Source organism: Oculina patagonica, chromosome 9, assembly GCF_052425735.1.
Source record: "Oculina patagonica isolate OP01 chromosome 9, crgOcupat, whole genome shotgun sequence".
NCBI classification, from domain to species: Eukaryota; Metazoa; Cnidaria; class Anthozoa; order Scleractinia; family Oculinidae; genus Oculina; species Oculina patagonica.
Window position 1 is genome coordinate 2,445,558 of NC_135766.1, and position 15,459 is coordinate 2,461,016.

Genomic DNA, 15,459 nt, shown 5'->3' on the forward strand with positions numbered 1-15,459 from the left:
AAGAAGTGTCAGAAAAAAAAAAAAAACTAATAGCCATGATAGACAGAGGAAAATAAGTGGCCCAGAACTTAAATGAAACGTTACTGAACATTTTTTTTTTCCTTGAAGAACTTATACAAATTAACCTACTGTCTTAAAGGGTAGTAAGCCAAAAAAAGGGAGAAACCAAAACGACACTTAATACTTTTTCACTCCGTAAATGTAGTAAGAGGTGTCAGAAAAAAAATAAAGCCATAACAGACAGAAAAGGACAATGTAACTCATAATTTATAGATTACGTTAACTGTTTTTGCTTGTAGCCGTTGTACAAATTAACCTTCGGCTTATTTTCTTAAACGGCTGTAAATTGTTGACTATAATGATAAACTGCCTCTTCACCAATACTGGGTAAAGGATGTTTTTTCCTCGCCAGAAATCAAATTTTCCAAAACGTTGGGGTCATGGGAAATTAAAGACACCAAGAAGCGTATTAAACGGATACTGACCTGAGTAGCTTCCCATGTTCAGCTGGTACCGACTCCCTTCACTCGCAACCCGAAACAAATCGTACTCGGCATAAGCAGTGTTTCCTGCAAAGTCTTCCAGATCAACACGTAGCTTGTATTGTCCACTGCTGGTCAGACGGTGAATCTTTTCTAGCCCTAGCCAAAATTCACCAGTTAGATTACCGAAACCTCGTTTGTAGTCAGCCCAGCCACGGTAAAAATCGACTGATCCGTCTTGTCTCTTTTGGAAAACTGTCCATCCCCCACCGGCTGTTGTTTGGTCGCAGAATACATCAAAGGGACCTGAACCATCAGGGTTGATTCGATAAACACCACTGTTTTGTATTCCAGATTTTTTCAGCTCAGTGCAGTCCTTCTTTGTGCCTGTATAACCGTAGCAATTTCACTACAGTGAGGTAAAACAAAACGTAGGCGATACCAACGGCAGTGTCGAAAAAACACTGACATAGATACTGCTTTGCAAAAATGAAGAACGTCGATTTAACGATGAAGTCGAAGATATCCATTTTACTCGAAACGAAGCTTTAGAGCGCAAACGGGTCACTACTTTTACGTTAGGGGAACATCGTCTACTTCTTATACTTCTCGAGAAGTTTCAAAACAATAAGTTTCTAAGAAAAACATCCTGGATTCGGAGAGATCAGGATTATGGCAAATCCGTACGCGCATTTATGGTGTAGAAAAATTAAAGTAAATATTTTCTAATGATAGACAAATTAAAGGGAATACACTTAATAAAAGGCCTCAAGGCAATTGGATATTTTCCTCGTTTGTTTTGGACAATCGATAACGGAAAGCACAATGTTTAAAAAGAAAAAAGAAAGGGTTTTGTTACGGAAAGTAACTTGAGTAACTTCCTCGATAAAAAGAGCTTGATGGACACGAAGGAATTGAAATGGAATTGAAATGGAATTGAATTGAAATGGAATCCCCTAACACTGAATTGAAATGGAATCACACTTGAATTGAAATAGAATCCCCTAATGGACTTAAAATGGAATTGAAATGGACACGAAGGAATTGTTACATAATATCAAAACTTTTTAGTTTTTTTGTTTAACCATACAGTGTAAGTTTTCTTATTTCTTTGCTTCGAATATTTATCTTAATTCACGGCCTATGTTATCTTTGCATGAGGTTTCAAGCCATTCGGTTTTTACACGTTCCGTAAGTAGCAGAGCAATTTCCTTGGGACATTTTCGTAGTGCGCTAGGACATAAGGACAGTGGCTGTTTAATTGAAATAGATCGTTCGACGTGTTTCTAGTTTTCGAATAAATAGAATGTATCAAGTAATCGGGTAAAGCCATTTATGTTCTGGTAAACTATAAGCTAAAGTATACCACCTGTCCTGCATTAATCACCTGCACATGTTTTGCCGTTTCCACTAAATCCATCTTTACACGAACAAGTATAAGAACCAACTGTATTCTGACAGTTAGCATTGACGTCACAGACAGAGCCAGAAGTGCTACACTCGTCCACATCTATCAGAAAACAAAAGGGACAACAATCAATATGCGATGAAAACGAGATGACTATAGTTTACCATAAGGTGCATGCACGATAACTGCGGACTGGAAACTTTGGTGTATATTTAATTAGTGTCAAATCAAAACAGAAGTCGGGTCATATGGTGCATTGTGTCTGTAATCATCTTATTACACACTTTAATGTGTTGTATCGCTGAATTTTTTCACAAGTCATCACGCAGTATTTTTCTTTGTTTAAATTGGATGAATTATTGAAGATTTGAGAAAATAAAGTTACCTATGCTTATTTCTACCCTCTGGAAAAATACACTTTTAATAGTTTACATAAGATACTCTTCATCCGCAACATACTGCCAAACCTACCGGTACAGGTTTTGCCATCTCCAGTAAATCCAGCTTTACAAGCACAAATATAAGATCCGACAGTATTCTGACAGTTAGCATTGACATCACAGACAGAGATTGAAGTGCTACACTCGTCCACATCTATTGGAGAAAAAATACTATTTGAAAATTGACTCGTTTGCCCGATAGTACATTTCAATCGATAGTGAGCAGTACATGCATGTTGCAACATGCAACATGTCTGTATGCATTGGCTTTCATTCGCTTGTTCAAGAAAACGTTCACGGCTTCTAGTCTAACAACTTCACCGTACACTTTGAAAACTGGAACAAGACTAAAATGATAACCGTATTCACTTGTTGAAGCAAAAGGTGAGAGCTTCTACAAACCGTAACACAGTAAGTAGAAAACGACCTTTTTGGTGCACAAGTTTGGTATCCTGAAGTCGCTTACTAACTTTGCTTTATGCCGATACGAAGTTTTGAAGAATTATGCACTAAGAAAAAACACTTCTCAAGTGTCCGTTGACGGTTTCATTGTGTCCGTTGTCCGTCTTAGAGAGGTGCCCGTCTTAAAGGAAGTCTAGTTACAGTAAATTGACTGAAAAACGGCAGCTAGGGAATATCACAAGGTGTCCGTCTTATGGAGGTGTCCGTCTTATAGGGAGTTGACTGAATTCTCAATTTGGGTTCAAAAAATACGTTTGGATGTTCTTTCTTGGACGTTATCCGCTCCATGGAAGTCGCAGGCTTTCTCGTGCTACGCCCTTAGAACACTCTAGAGATAATGTTAAGATTAAGCTTCACGTTCGTGTTTTTTGCGAAAGCAAAAAACAAAAACGATGAGTTTTGCCGTATGCCTTTTTGCCGTTAGCCGCTTATACGTCAGAGTGAGTAGTTTCTTATTTGGTGTGAATAAGTAAATTGTTTTCCATTTTTGTGATGGATTTATTTAATAATAAAAGAAAAGGTAAGCAGAACCATCAGCATTCTGACGTTTGCCATTTGCCGTTAGAACGCGGTGCTTAGTCTCGATAATGCCACACAATTCATTATTTATCCGCACTTCTTACGCACTAAACTGGGGTTATTGTTGTTATATATTTGAAAGTAATACTCCTTAAGGTAATTCCACCGAAATAGATCTGACAATATATAGATTTCCGCTCAAACTTTGCCTACTGGTTGTTCATCCTAAGAGAACTTTAGTTTTGAAATAAAAAAACGGGGTCCCCGTATTCGTTTAGGGGCAGGAATACCTTGAATATACCCCATAATTCCTTACAATATCAGCAATTTTATCATCACGAGTACTGACTAAGTTCACTTTTTCATTTATTATTCATTTTTCTACAATAGAAATTTGTTCATATTCATTTTATAGAAAGAAGGTGATTGCTAGACTCAGAAGAGTAGAAAAAATGATAAGTCCTGGTACTCGTTTACGACAAAACGACGATTTATCTCTTTTGCGCGCCAAGCGGTATAAAAAAGCCGCCATCTTCTTAATGTGCGCGCGCTTACTACGCCTAAAATTATGCGCAGTACGGGATGCGCAATGCAATACAGATGAATTACCTTAAATGCATTTATTGAAATGATTTTTCTGTGTCAGTTACACGAATATGTGTTTTGATAGTTAGCTGAAATCCGATAAACATCAATAGAAAGAAGTGAAAAGTTATTATGTCAAAACAACTAAAAAAGTTTCCTTATCCAGCACAGTTTTTGGGAACAAATTGACCGAACATTACATATCAAAACAAATTGTATCAACTTACCTGGTTTGGTGTCAATCTTTTCTTGCAACTCACTAAGCGTTTCATTGAGTTCGTTTATTTTCGAGCAGGCTGAAATATAATTGAAAGCAAAATCATTAAAAAAAACTTTCAAATATAGCTTACGCGTGTCTTTAAGAGACGTCGGACGGAAGGCCGACGATAAAAATTAATAACGTACGTGATCATCTGACGGAGCTTTTCGAAAACGGTCTCCAAAGTGGAGAAATTTGAAAACGCCGGCTAGCTGGTGCAGTGTGAACGGCGAAAAGGGAGCTTTCTGAAAACGCTGACGTCAAATAGCCATGTGTTCTCAGTCAAAAACAAAAAGGTTTAAGTAGCTTTACAATAGCTCTGCTCGTGCGTTGTAACTTTGAGTGCAATGTAGCGTATCGTTTTCAAATTTACCCAGATAAATATGGACGGAAAACATTTTATCCATTTGTTTTGGAGGCGAAAACTCCGGTTTGAAATTTATCCGGGGTCAGAGCGGACGGGGCCCTAGGAACTTGAACCATCACCTTCTGTTGCGATAGAATTAGTTTTCAGTTTATTTCTCGCGTTTATGATGGGATCATTATTCTATTCTCAAAGCATTCCTTCAGATACGAAGTATAAGTCACCTCAGAAAGCCTCTGTTACTGAAATGTATCGACCGGTTTTCGGAAAGCTATGAAGGTCCAATCTCGTCGTTGACTGAAATGCTCTTTTTTTTGTCCCGACCCACGATTATAACAACAAACATTTGAATTAATTGTATTTGAAAATGGTTTACAGACGGTTTGGCCTAAAGTTATCATATTTTTAGACTTAAGTTAAGGCTTTCGTGCTTCGTTGAACGCGATACCACTACAGAAATTCGACCAGCCAAATTGTACTCCTCATTCTACAACGTTTATTTCTTGCTCAAAACGCGTACCCAACAGAATAAAGAACAGCCAAGAATTATTTCTCGTTCTAAACGTGTAATGCGACACGGAATTTAAAACATTCAAAAGTCAGGTCTTACATGTAAGGCGGAGGTTTGTATACTTCTTACCATTACATTCTTCCAGTGCTTCCACACTTTCTATCAGTTCTGTCATGCCCTCTTCTAATAGCTGTACCCATTGTCTTAGCCGTTCACGTCTCTTAGCCAAGACGGGTTTGGATTCTTCCAACACAACGAACAGTAACAGACAACCCACAAGAGCAATCTTCATGGAAGTGGCCATTTCTGTTGAAAAAAAGGCAACCATAAATGTCGCTTTATCGAGGCAGTAAAACGCCGTTTTCTATCGGGCGACGAAAATACTTTTGTTTCATATATAAACGCAAACAGTTAAGTCTTAAACAATCGAGAAATCGTAAGGATGACACGTGAAATATCTTGCCAGGCATGTTTGTTAACGATAACACAAAGACCTGTTTAAGAGTGCCTCTTTAAACATTGCTCCTTGTTTAAAATGTGAAAGAAAAAAAATCATCTATCGCAATTTCATTGGAAATTTTCCGTGTTTGTTAATGATCATGACAAACCTAGAAATTATTGAAGGGAAATGTTTGTGCTCTTCCTTATCCGGTTGTGTCAAATAATTATTTAACTAATACAGCTGTCAATAATTTATTTTACCTTTCTTGCCTTTCTTTTCAGGTTCTTTAGCTTCACACTTGATCTTCGCAAAGGTCCTACTTCGTCGTCTCCGAGGTCGCGGTCGCCTTTACCCAAAGAAGCGCTGAACACCTCCTTTTATAGCACTTATCTCAACATGACACGCCTGGCTTCGGCTGTCAACAGTTTATTCAATTGATTTGAACGGAAGGAAATGATACGTAATCGATGCAAAGACTACTTGAAATTTCTTGGTCAACTGATCTGTTTTTGTGTAAAACACAATGAATGGCTGTTCTAAGCAACTAAACATAACCAGATTGCAGGCGGTCTGCACGTATGACTATGTTTTCTTATCTCGTCAGTTCCTGTTCTTCTTTACTCAAAGAAGACACAGGGCACCTTTTATAATAGCTGTCTCAACATCACCACATCTGTTACTAAACGCTTGGCTTGCTCTGTCGTCAGCTAACGGAAGGAAATAGAACCGAAATACCTGTCGAGACTACTACTACTACTAGATTTGAAAGTCAATTAAATTATTTTCGCCCCAATAAAACATAATTAATTTAATAAGGCTCGTGATATAATTCCAACAAAAAACACCATGCCCTGTGCACTTACATTTTTTCACTCTCGTTTCCGATTCCTTTTCCCTTTATACTTCTTTAGTATTTTTAGGAGCAGAACTAAGACGGAACGGCGTTTTTTATAGCCTGCGGGTGTTGCAAACTCAATAGCGCGAGACGTACAGTCATCTTGCCGATTCTCGTCTCTCAGCCCAAATGGAATGACAGACGAGAAGGTTACTGACATTTAAAGGTACAAAGATGTTTTACAAGCGTGGAAATATGAACATGGTTTTTCAATTCCATCAACAAATACTACAATCTCCATTATAAAAATGAAATAAAATAATCAGCCATGCCTGATGGGAGGGTATCCTTCCTGTTACAGGAACCGGATAACGATGATATCCGAATCCTGTTTTTCAAGATATTCACATATTTATTAAAAGATATCCGGTTTCTGTTAGAAGAAATGAACACCTTATAATACTGATGTGTTCTAAAAGTGTTGTTACAGGGGAAGGTAAAATGTAATTACACAATAAATCTCACAAGACACGACTTGCTGTTGTTGTCACGAATATTTAGAGCTGTCCAATCCTTCGGATTTGCTATAGAGAACCTGAGAATAGCCTAAGCTGCTAAATGATGAGACAAATTTTAAATCAATGTATTCTTTTCTTCTTCTTGAAATTTCAAAGTCAATCAACACGTTTTTGTGCAAACCACAATGAATCGGCGTTCTAAGCCACTAAACACAAAACAAATGCTATTCTTTCTACTAACTCTGTTCTGCACCTATGATTTTGTTTTCTTATCTCGTCGTTACCGTTGGTCATAATTGCTAGATCAATTAATAACCTTAACGTTTGGCTTGCGCTTTTAACAGCTAATTCAAACGATTTAAACGGAAGGAAATGGTATCGAAAAACCTGTCTAGAGTACTTTAGATTTAAAAGTCAATAAATTTATTTTCGCTTACTGTAAACCATAACAAAGTAAATAAGGGTCTCAAGGCAATTCGAATAAAAAACGGAAAATGCCATGCACTTTGCACTTATAATTTTGTTTTACACTCTCGTTTCCTATTCTCTTTCCCTGGTTCTTTATACTCCTTTAGTATTATCAAGAGTAGAAATTAGATGGAAGGGCGTTTTTTGTAGCCTGAGGGCGTTGCAATTACTCATTAGCCCGCTTCTCGTCTCTTATACCAAATGGGGTCACAGACGAGAACATTTCAAGATACATCCACGTACAAGCTTGGGAACATGAATATGGATTTTCAATTCCATCAACACATGCTCTACTTTCCATACACAATAGACAGTCATTGCTGACGGGAGGGTATCTTTCCTGTTACAGGAACTGCATAACGATGATATCCGAATCCTGTTTTTCAGGATATTCACAGATTTATTAAAAGATATCCGTTTCCTTTCAGAAGAAACAAACACCTTATTATACTGATGTGTTTTAAAAGAGAGAGATAATAATATACATACAAAAATTTCTGCATGCTCATTGGCTGAGAGCACGTCAATTAATCCCAAACAGTGCAGAAAGTTGAAATTGAGTGCAGAAAGTTGAAATTAAATTGATTGACAGGAAAGTCGGAAAGCGCGCCAAAACAAAATGACGGCAGATGTCGGAGAGTTTGAGTGCGCAAAAATCGAGCAAAAACATAACGATTCATGAAAATTTTGACCAATTTAATAAAAGTTATAAGTATATAAACCAAGTACATCAGTGCTTTGTCCGCTTATTTACTCCAGTAAAAATTAAATGGAGAGCTTCGCTGTTAGGCTTGCCTTAATCTATATATTATTTTGTTTTATTTTATCGACGCGAGTGTTTTACTGGAAAATAGACCCTGAAGCCGACTTAAAATAGTTCACTTAGGAGCAGGCAAATACAATCATGAAAAAAGAAAGGCATTTCTTTTTAAATAGAACAGCTTTCAAATTGGACATATAGTTTTGTGGCTATTCTAAAAGAAAAGACAAAGAATGTAGCTTTTGCCTCCCTCGTAAAAGAATGGCTTGCGTATACACTTTCTATAGACGCAAGTTGTTTATCCTCAGTTTTTATTTTACGCACGCAACTAAAATTCGCATCCACACGGTCTTAATAGAAATAGTTAAAAGAGGGGGGAATCTACTAATTTGAAATATTACACTTTCCACTCCAATTCATTTTCTGAAAGGCACTTGCGCAAATAATTGAACTCTGTTTCTTGACCAAGTCTGGGGGGGGGGGGGGGACTTTTGAGGCCCGCGCTGACTTTGAACTTTTATAACTTATTTTAAGATTTAACCAAACGCTGCCAAACTTTCTAAGTTTTCCTAAAATTTATCTAGCAACAATTTGGTAGGGATGGATGATGTGTCGGGAACTTGACATCACCATGGGTTGGTTAAAGGATCACGAAAAAAAAAAAACAGTAATTAAACAAACACATTTTCAGTGCAGAGCTCAACTAATTAGAAAAAGCCAAAACAAACAGGTTTATTTTTTTTTGACAATAACTAAAAAACCGCTCCGCTAAAGTAAAACTGTTAACATGTAAAACCAAACAGGCAGTTTTTGTGGTCTATTCTATTTCCTCAGTTTTCATTCGTTTACCTTACGTACCCTGTCATTAATACACTCAAGAAAACAAATAAAAGGTATTTATATCTTGTTTTGATTAACAAGACAACCAAAAGTGCAGGCCGTTAAATATTAACCGGTCTCATCTTCATTTCAGCTCTTTTAAGTGAGATATGATTTCGCTTCCAATGCCGCCAATTAACACTTGTAACATCAATGTATTCTCCCTGACGATAGATACCATTCAGGTTGCTGTCGTAACAGTCGTTGTACCACCAGCCTCCTTTATAATCCACAGCACAGCTACTGCCGGACCTCTTGTCGTTATCTTGATCTTTTGTGGAGAATGGGAGACCATTATGAAAAGCCAGCGAATCTCCAGCGGTTCCTAAACCAAATTAAGAACAAAAACCTAAATGACAAGTATCATTTCATTTGGAAATGCAGCAAGAAGTGTCAGAAAAAAAAAAAAAAAACTAATAGCCATGATAGACAGAGGAAAATAAGTGGCCCAGAACTTAAATGAAACGTTACTGAACATTTTTTTTTTCCTTGAAGAACTTATACAAATTAACCTACTGTCTTAAAGGGTAGTAAGCCAAAAAAAGGGAGAAACCAAAACGACACTTAATACTTTTTCACTCCGTAAATGTAGTAAGAGGTGTCAGAAAAAAAATAAAGCCATAACAGACAGAAAAGGACAATGTAACTCATAATTTATAGATTACGTTAACTGTTTTTGCTTGTAGCCGTTGTACAAATTAACCTTCGGCTTATTTTCTTAAACGGCTGTAAATTGTTGACTATAATGATAAACTGCCTCTTCACCAATACTGGGTAAAGGATGTTTTTTCCTCGCCAGAAATCAAATTTTCCAAAACGTTGGGGTCATGGGAAATTAAAGACACCAAGAAGCGTATTAAACGGATACTGACCTGAGTAGCTTCCCATGTTCAGCTGGTACCGACTCCCTTCACTCGCAACCCGAAACAAATCGTACTCGGCATAAGCAGTGTTTCCTGCAAAGTCTTCCAGATCAACACGTAGCTTGTATTGTCCACTGCTGGTCAGACGGTGAATCTTTTCTAGCCCTAGCCAAAATTCACCAGTTAGATTACCGAAACCTCGTTTGTAGTCAGCCCAGCCACGGTAAAAATCGACTGATCCGTCTTGTCTCTTTTGGAAAACTGTCCATCCCCCACCGGCTGTTGTTTGGTCGCAGAATACATCAAAGGGACCTGAACCATCAGGGTTGATTCGATAAACACCACTGTTTTGTATTCCAGATTTTTTCAGCTCAGTGCAGTCCTTCTTTGTACCTGTATAACCGTAGCAATTTCACTACAGTGAGGTAAAACAAAACGTAGGCGATACCAACGGCAGTGTAAAAAACACTGACATAGATACTGCTTTGCAAAAATGAAGAACGTCGATTTAACGATGAAGTCGAAGATATCCATTTTACTCGAAACGAAGCTTTAGAGCGCAAACGGGTCACTACTTTTACGTTAGGGGAACATCGTCTACTTCTTATACTTCTCGAGAAGTTTCAAAACAATCAGTTTCTAAGAAAAACATCCTGGATTCGGAGAGATCAGGATTATGGCAAATCCGTACGCGCATTTATGGTGTAGAAAAATTAAAGTAAATATTTTCTAATGATAGACAAATTAAAGGGAATACACTTAATAAAAGGCCTCAAGGCAATTGGATATTTTCCTCGTTTGTTTTGGACAATCGATAACGGAAAGCACAATGTTTAAAAAGAAAAAAGAAAGGGTTTTGTTACGGATAGTAACTTGAGTAACTTCCTCGATTTTCATAAGGAACTAGACAAAAAGAGCTTGATGGACACGAAGGAATTGAAATGGAATTGAAATGGAATTGAATTGAAATGGAATCCCCTAACACTGAATTGAAATGGAATCACACTTGAATTGAAATAGAATCCCCTAATGGACTTGAAATGGAATTGAAATGGACACGAAGGAATTGTTACATAATATCAAAACTTTTTAGTTTTTTTGTTTAACCATACAGTGTAAGTTTTCTTATTTCTTTGCTTCGAATATTTATCTTAATTCACGGCCTATGTTATCTTTGCATGAGGTTTCAAGCCATTCGGTTTTTACACGTTCCGTAAGTAGCAGAGCAATTTCCTTGGGACATTTTCGTAGTGCGCTAGGACATAAGGACAGTGGCTGTTTAATTGAAATAGATCGTTCGACGTGTTTCTAGTTTTCGAATAAATAGAATGTATCAAGTAATCGGGTAAAGCCATTTATGTTCTGGTAAACTATAAGCTAAAGTATACCACCTGTCCTGCATTAATCACCTGCACATGTTTTGCCGTTTCCACTAAATCCATCTTTACACGAACAAGTATAAGAACCAACTGTATTCTGACAGTTAGCATTGACGTCACAGACAGAGCCAGAAGTGCTACACTCGTCCACATCTATCGGAAAACAAAAGGGACAACAATCAATATGCGATGAAAACGAGATGACTATAGTTTACCATAAGGTGCATGCACGATAACTGCGGACTGGAAACTTTGGTGTATATTTAATTAGTGTCAAATCAAAACAGAAGTCGGGTCATATGGTGCATTGTGTCTGTAATCATCTTATTACACACTTTAATGTGTTGTATCGCTGAATTTTTTCACAAGTCATCACGCAGTATTTTTCTTTGTTTAAATTGGATGAATTATTGAAGATTTGAGAAAATAAAGTTACCTATGCTTATTTCTACCCTCTGGAAAAATACACTTTTAATAGTTTACATGAGATACTCTTCATCCGCAACATACTGCCAAACCTACCGGTACAGGTTTTGCCATCTCCAGTAAATCCAGCTTTACAAGCACAAATATAAGATCCGACAGTATTCTGACAGTTAGCATTGACATCACAGACAGAGATTGAAGTGCTACACTCGTCCACATCTATTGGAGAAAAAATACTATTTGAAAATTGACTCGTTTGCCCGATAGTACATTTCAATCGATAGTGAGCAGTACATGCATGTTGCAACATGCAACATGTCTGTATGCATTGGCTTTCATTCGCTTGTTCAAGAAAACGTTCACGGCTTCTAGTCTAACAACTTCACCGTACACTTTGAAAACTGGAACAAGACTAAAATGATAACCGTATTCACTTGTTGAAGCAAAAGGTGAGAGCTTCTACAAACCGTAACACAGTAAGTAGAAAACGACCTTTTTGGTGCACAAGTTTGGTATCCTGAAGTCGCTTACTAACTTTGCTTTATGCCGATACGAAGTTTTGAAGAATTATGCACTAAGAAAAAACACTTCTCAAGTGTCCGTTGACGGTTTCATTGTGTCCGTTGTCCGTCTTAGAGAGGTGCCCGTCTTAAAGGAAGTCTAGTTACAGTAAATTGACTGAAAAACGGCAGCTAGGGAATATCACAAGGTGTCCGTCTTATGGAGGTGTCCGTCTTATAGGGAGTTGACTGAATTCTCAATTTGGGTTCAAAAAATACGTTTGGATGTTCTTTCTTGGACGTTATCCGCTCCATGGAAGTCGCAGGCTTTCTCGTGCTACGCCCTTAGAACACTCTAGAGATAATGTTAAGATTAAGCTTCACGTTCGTGTTTTTTGCGAAAGCAAAAAACAAAAACGATGAGTTTTGCCGTATGCCTTTTTGCCGTTAGCCGCTTATACGTCAGAGTGAGTAGTTTCTTATTTGGTGTGAATAAGTAAATTGTTTTCCATTTTTGTGATGGATTTATTTAATAATAAAAGAAAAGGTAAGCAGAACCATCAGCATTCTGACGTTTGCCATTTGCCGTTAGAACGCGGTGCTTAGTCTCGATAATGCCACACAATTCATTATTTATCCGCACTTCTTACGCACTAAACTGGGGTTATTGTTGTTATATATTTGAAAGTAATACTCCTTAAGGTAATTCCACCGAAATAGATCTGACAATATATAGATTTCCGCTCAAACTTTGCCTACTGGTTGTTCATCCTAAGAGAACTTTAGTTTTGAAATAAAAAAAACGGGGTCCCCGTATTCGTTTAGGGGCAGGAATACCTTGAATATACCCCATAATTCCTTACAATATCAGCAATTTTATCATCACGAGTACTGACTAAGTTCACTTTTTCATTTATTATTCATTTTTCTACAATAGAAATTTGTTCATATTCATTTTATAGAAAGAAGGTGATTGCTAGACTCAGAAGAGTAGAAAAAATGATAAGTCCTGGTACTCGTTTACGACAAAACGACGATTTATCTCTTTTGCGCGCCAAGCGGTATAAAAAAGCCGCCATCTTCTTAATGTGCGCGCGCTTACTACGCCTAAAATTATGCGCAGTACGGGATGCGCAATGCAATACAGATGAATTACCTTAAATGCATTTATTGAAATGATTTTTCTGTGTCAGTTACACGAATATGTGTTTTGATAGTTAGCTGAAATCCGATAAACATCAATAGAAAGAAGTGAAAAGTTATTATGTCAAAACAACTAAAAAAGTTTCCTTATCCAGCACAGTTTTTGGGAACAAATTGACCGAACATTACATATCAAAACAAATTGTATCAACTTACCTGGTTTGGTGTCAATCTTTTCTTGCAACTCACTAAGCGTTTCATTGAGTTCGTTTATTTTCGAGCAGGCTGAAATATAATTGAAAGCAAAATCATTAAAAAAAACTTTCAAATATAGCTTACGCGTGTCTTTAAGAGACGTCGGACGGAAGGCCGACGATAAAAATTAATAACGTACGTGATCATCTGACGGAGCTTTTCGAAAACGGTCTCCAAAGTGGAGAAATTTGAAAACGCCGGCTAGCTGGTGCAGTGTGAACGGCGAAAAGGGAGCTTTCTGAAAACGCTGACGTCAAATAGCCATGTGTTCTCAGTCAAAAACAAAAAGGTTTAAGTAGCTTTACAATAGCTCTGCTCGTGCGTTGTAACTTTGAGTGCAATGTAGCGTATCGTTTTCAAATTTACCCAGATAAATATGGACGGAAAACATTTTATCCATTTGTTTTGGAGGCGAAAACTCCGGTTTGAAATTTATCCGGGGTCAGAGCGGACGGGGCCCTAGGAACTTGAACCATCACCTTCTGTTGCGATAGAATTAGTTTTCAGTTTATTTCTCGCGTTTATGATGGGATCATTATTCTATTCTCAAAGCATTCCTTCAGATACGAAGTATAAGTCACCTCAGAAAGCCTCTGTTACTGAAATTTATCGACCGGTTTTCGGAAAGCTATGAAGGTCCAATCTCGTCGTTGACTGAAATGCTCTTTTTTTTGTCCCGACCCACGATTATAACAACAAACATTTGAATTAATTGTATTTGAAAATGGTTTACAGACGGTTTGGCCTAAAGTTATCATATTTTTAGACTTAAGTTAAGGCTTTCGTGCTTCGTTGAACGCGATACCACTACAGAAATTCGACCAGCCAAATTGTACTCCTCATTCTACAACGTTTATTTCTTGCTCAAAACGCGTACCCAACAGAATAAAGAACAGCCAAGAATTATTTCTCGTTCTAAACGTGTAATGCGACACGGAATTTAAAACATTCAAAAGTCAGGTCTTACATGTAAGGCGGAGGTTTGTATACTTCTTACCATTACATTCTTCCAGTGCTTCCACACTTTCTATCAGTTCTGTCATGCCCTCTTCTAATAGCTGTACCCATTGTCTTAGCCGTTCACGTCTCTTAGCCAAGACGGGTTTGGATTCTTCCAACACAACGAACAGTAACAGACAACCCACAAGAGCAATCTTCATGGAAGTGGCCATTTCTGTTGAAAAAAAGGCAACCATAAATGTCGCTTTATCGAGGCAGTAAAACGCCGTTTTCTATCGGGCGACGAAAATACTATTGTTTCATATATAAACGCAAACAGTTAAGTCTTAAACAATCGAGAAATCGTAAGGATGACACGTGAAATATCTTGCCAGGCATGTTTGTTAACGATAACACAAAGACCTGTTTAAGAGTGCCTCTTTAAACATTGCTCCTTGTTTAAAATGTGAAAGAAAAAACATCATCTATCGCAATTTCATTGGAAATTTTCCGTGTTTGTTAATGATCATGACAAACCTAGAAATTATTGAAGGGAAATGTTTGTGCTCTTCCTTATCCGGTTGTGTCAAATAATTATTTAACTAATACAGCTGTCAATAATTTATTTTACCTTTCTTGCCTTTCTTTTCAGGTTCTTTAGCTTCACACTTGATCTTCGCAAAGGTCCTACTTCGTCGTCTCCGAGGTCGCGGTCGCCTTTACCCAAAGAAGCGCTGAACACCTCCTTTTATAGCACTTATCTCAACATGACACGCCTGGCTTCGGCTGTCAACAGTTTATTCAATTGATTTGAACGGAAGGAAATGATACGTAATCGATGCAAAGACTACTTGAAATTTCATGGTCAACTGATCTGTTTTTGTGTAAAACACAATGAATGGCTGTTCTAAGCAACTAAACATAACCAGATTGCAGGCGTTCTGCACGTATGACTATGTTTTCTTATCTCGTCAGTTCCTGTTCTTCTTTACTCAAAGAAGACACAGGGCACCTTTTATAAT

General features: G+C 37.5%; 1 protein-coding gene across 1 annotated transcript; it reads right to left on the reverse strand.

Moving 5' to 3' along the window:
• Nucleotides 1–8,994: 8,994 nt before the first annotated feature.
• On the reverse strand, nt 8,995–14,670 carry LOC144666530 (ficolin-2-like). Its single transcript, XM_078527950.1, has 6 exons — nt 14,496–14,670; nt 13,460–13,528; nt 11,697–11,819; nt 11,205–11,327; nt 9,805–10,188; nt 8,995–9,257 (listed from the first exon to the last, which is right to left on the reverse strand). Exons 1-6 carry the CDS (start codon nt 14,668–14,670, stop codon nt 8,995–8,997), a joined length of 1,137 nt encoding a protein of 378 aa, XP_078384076.1.
• Nucleotides 14,671–15,459: the final 789 nt, after the last annotated feature.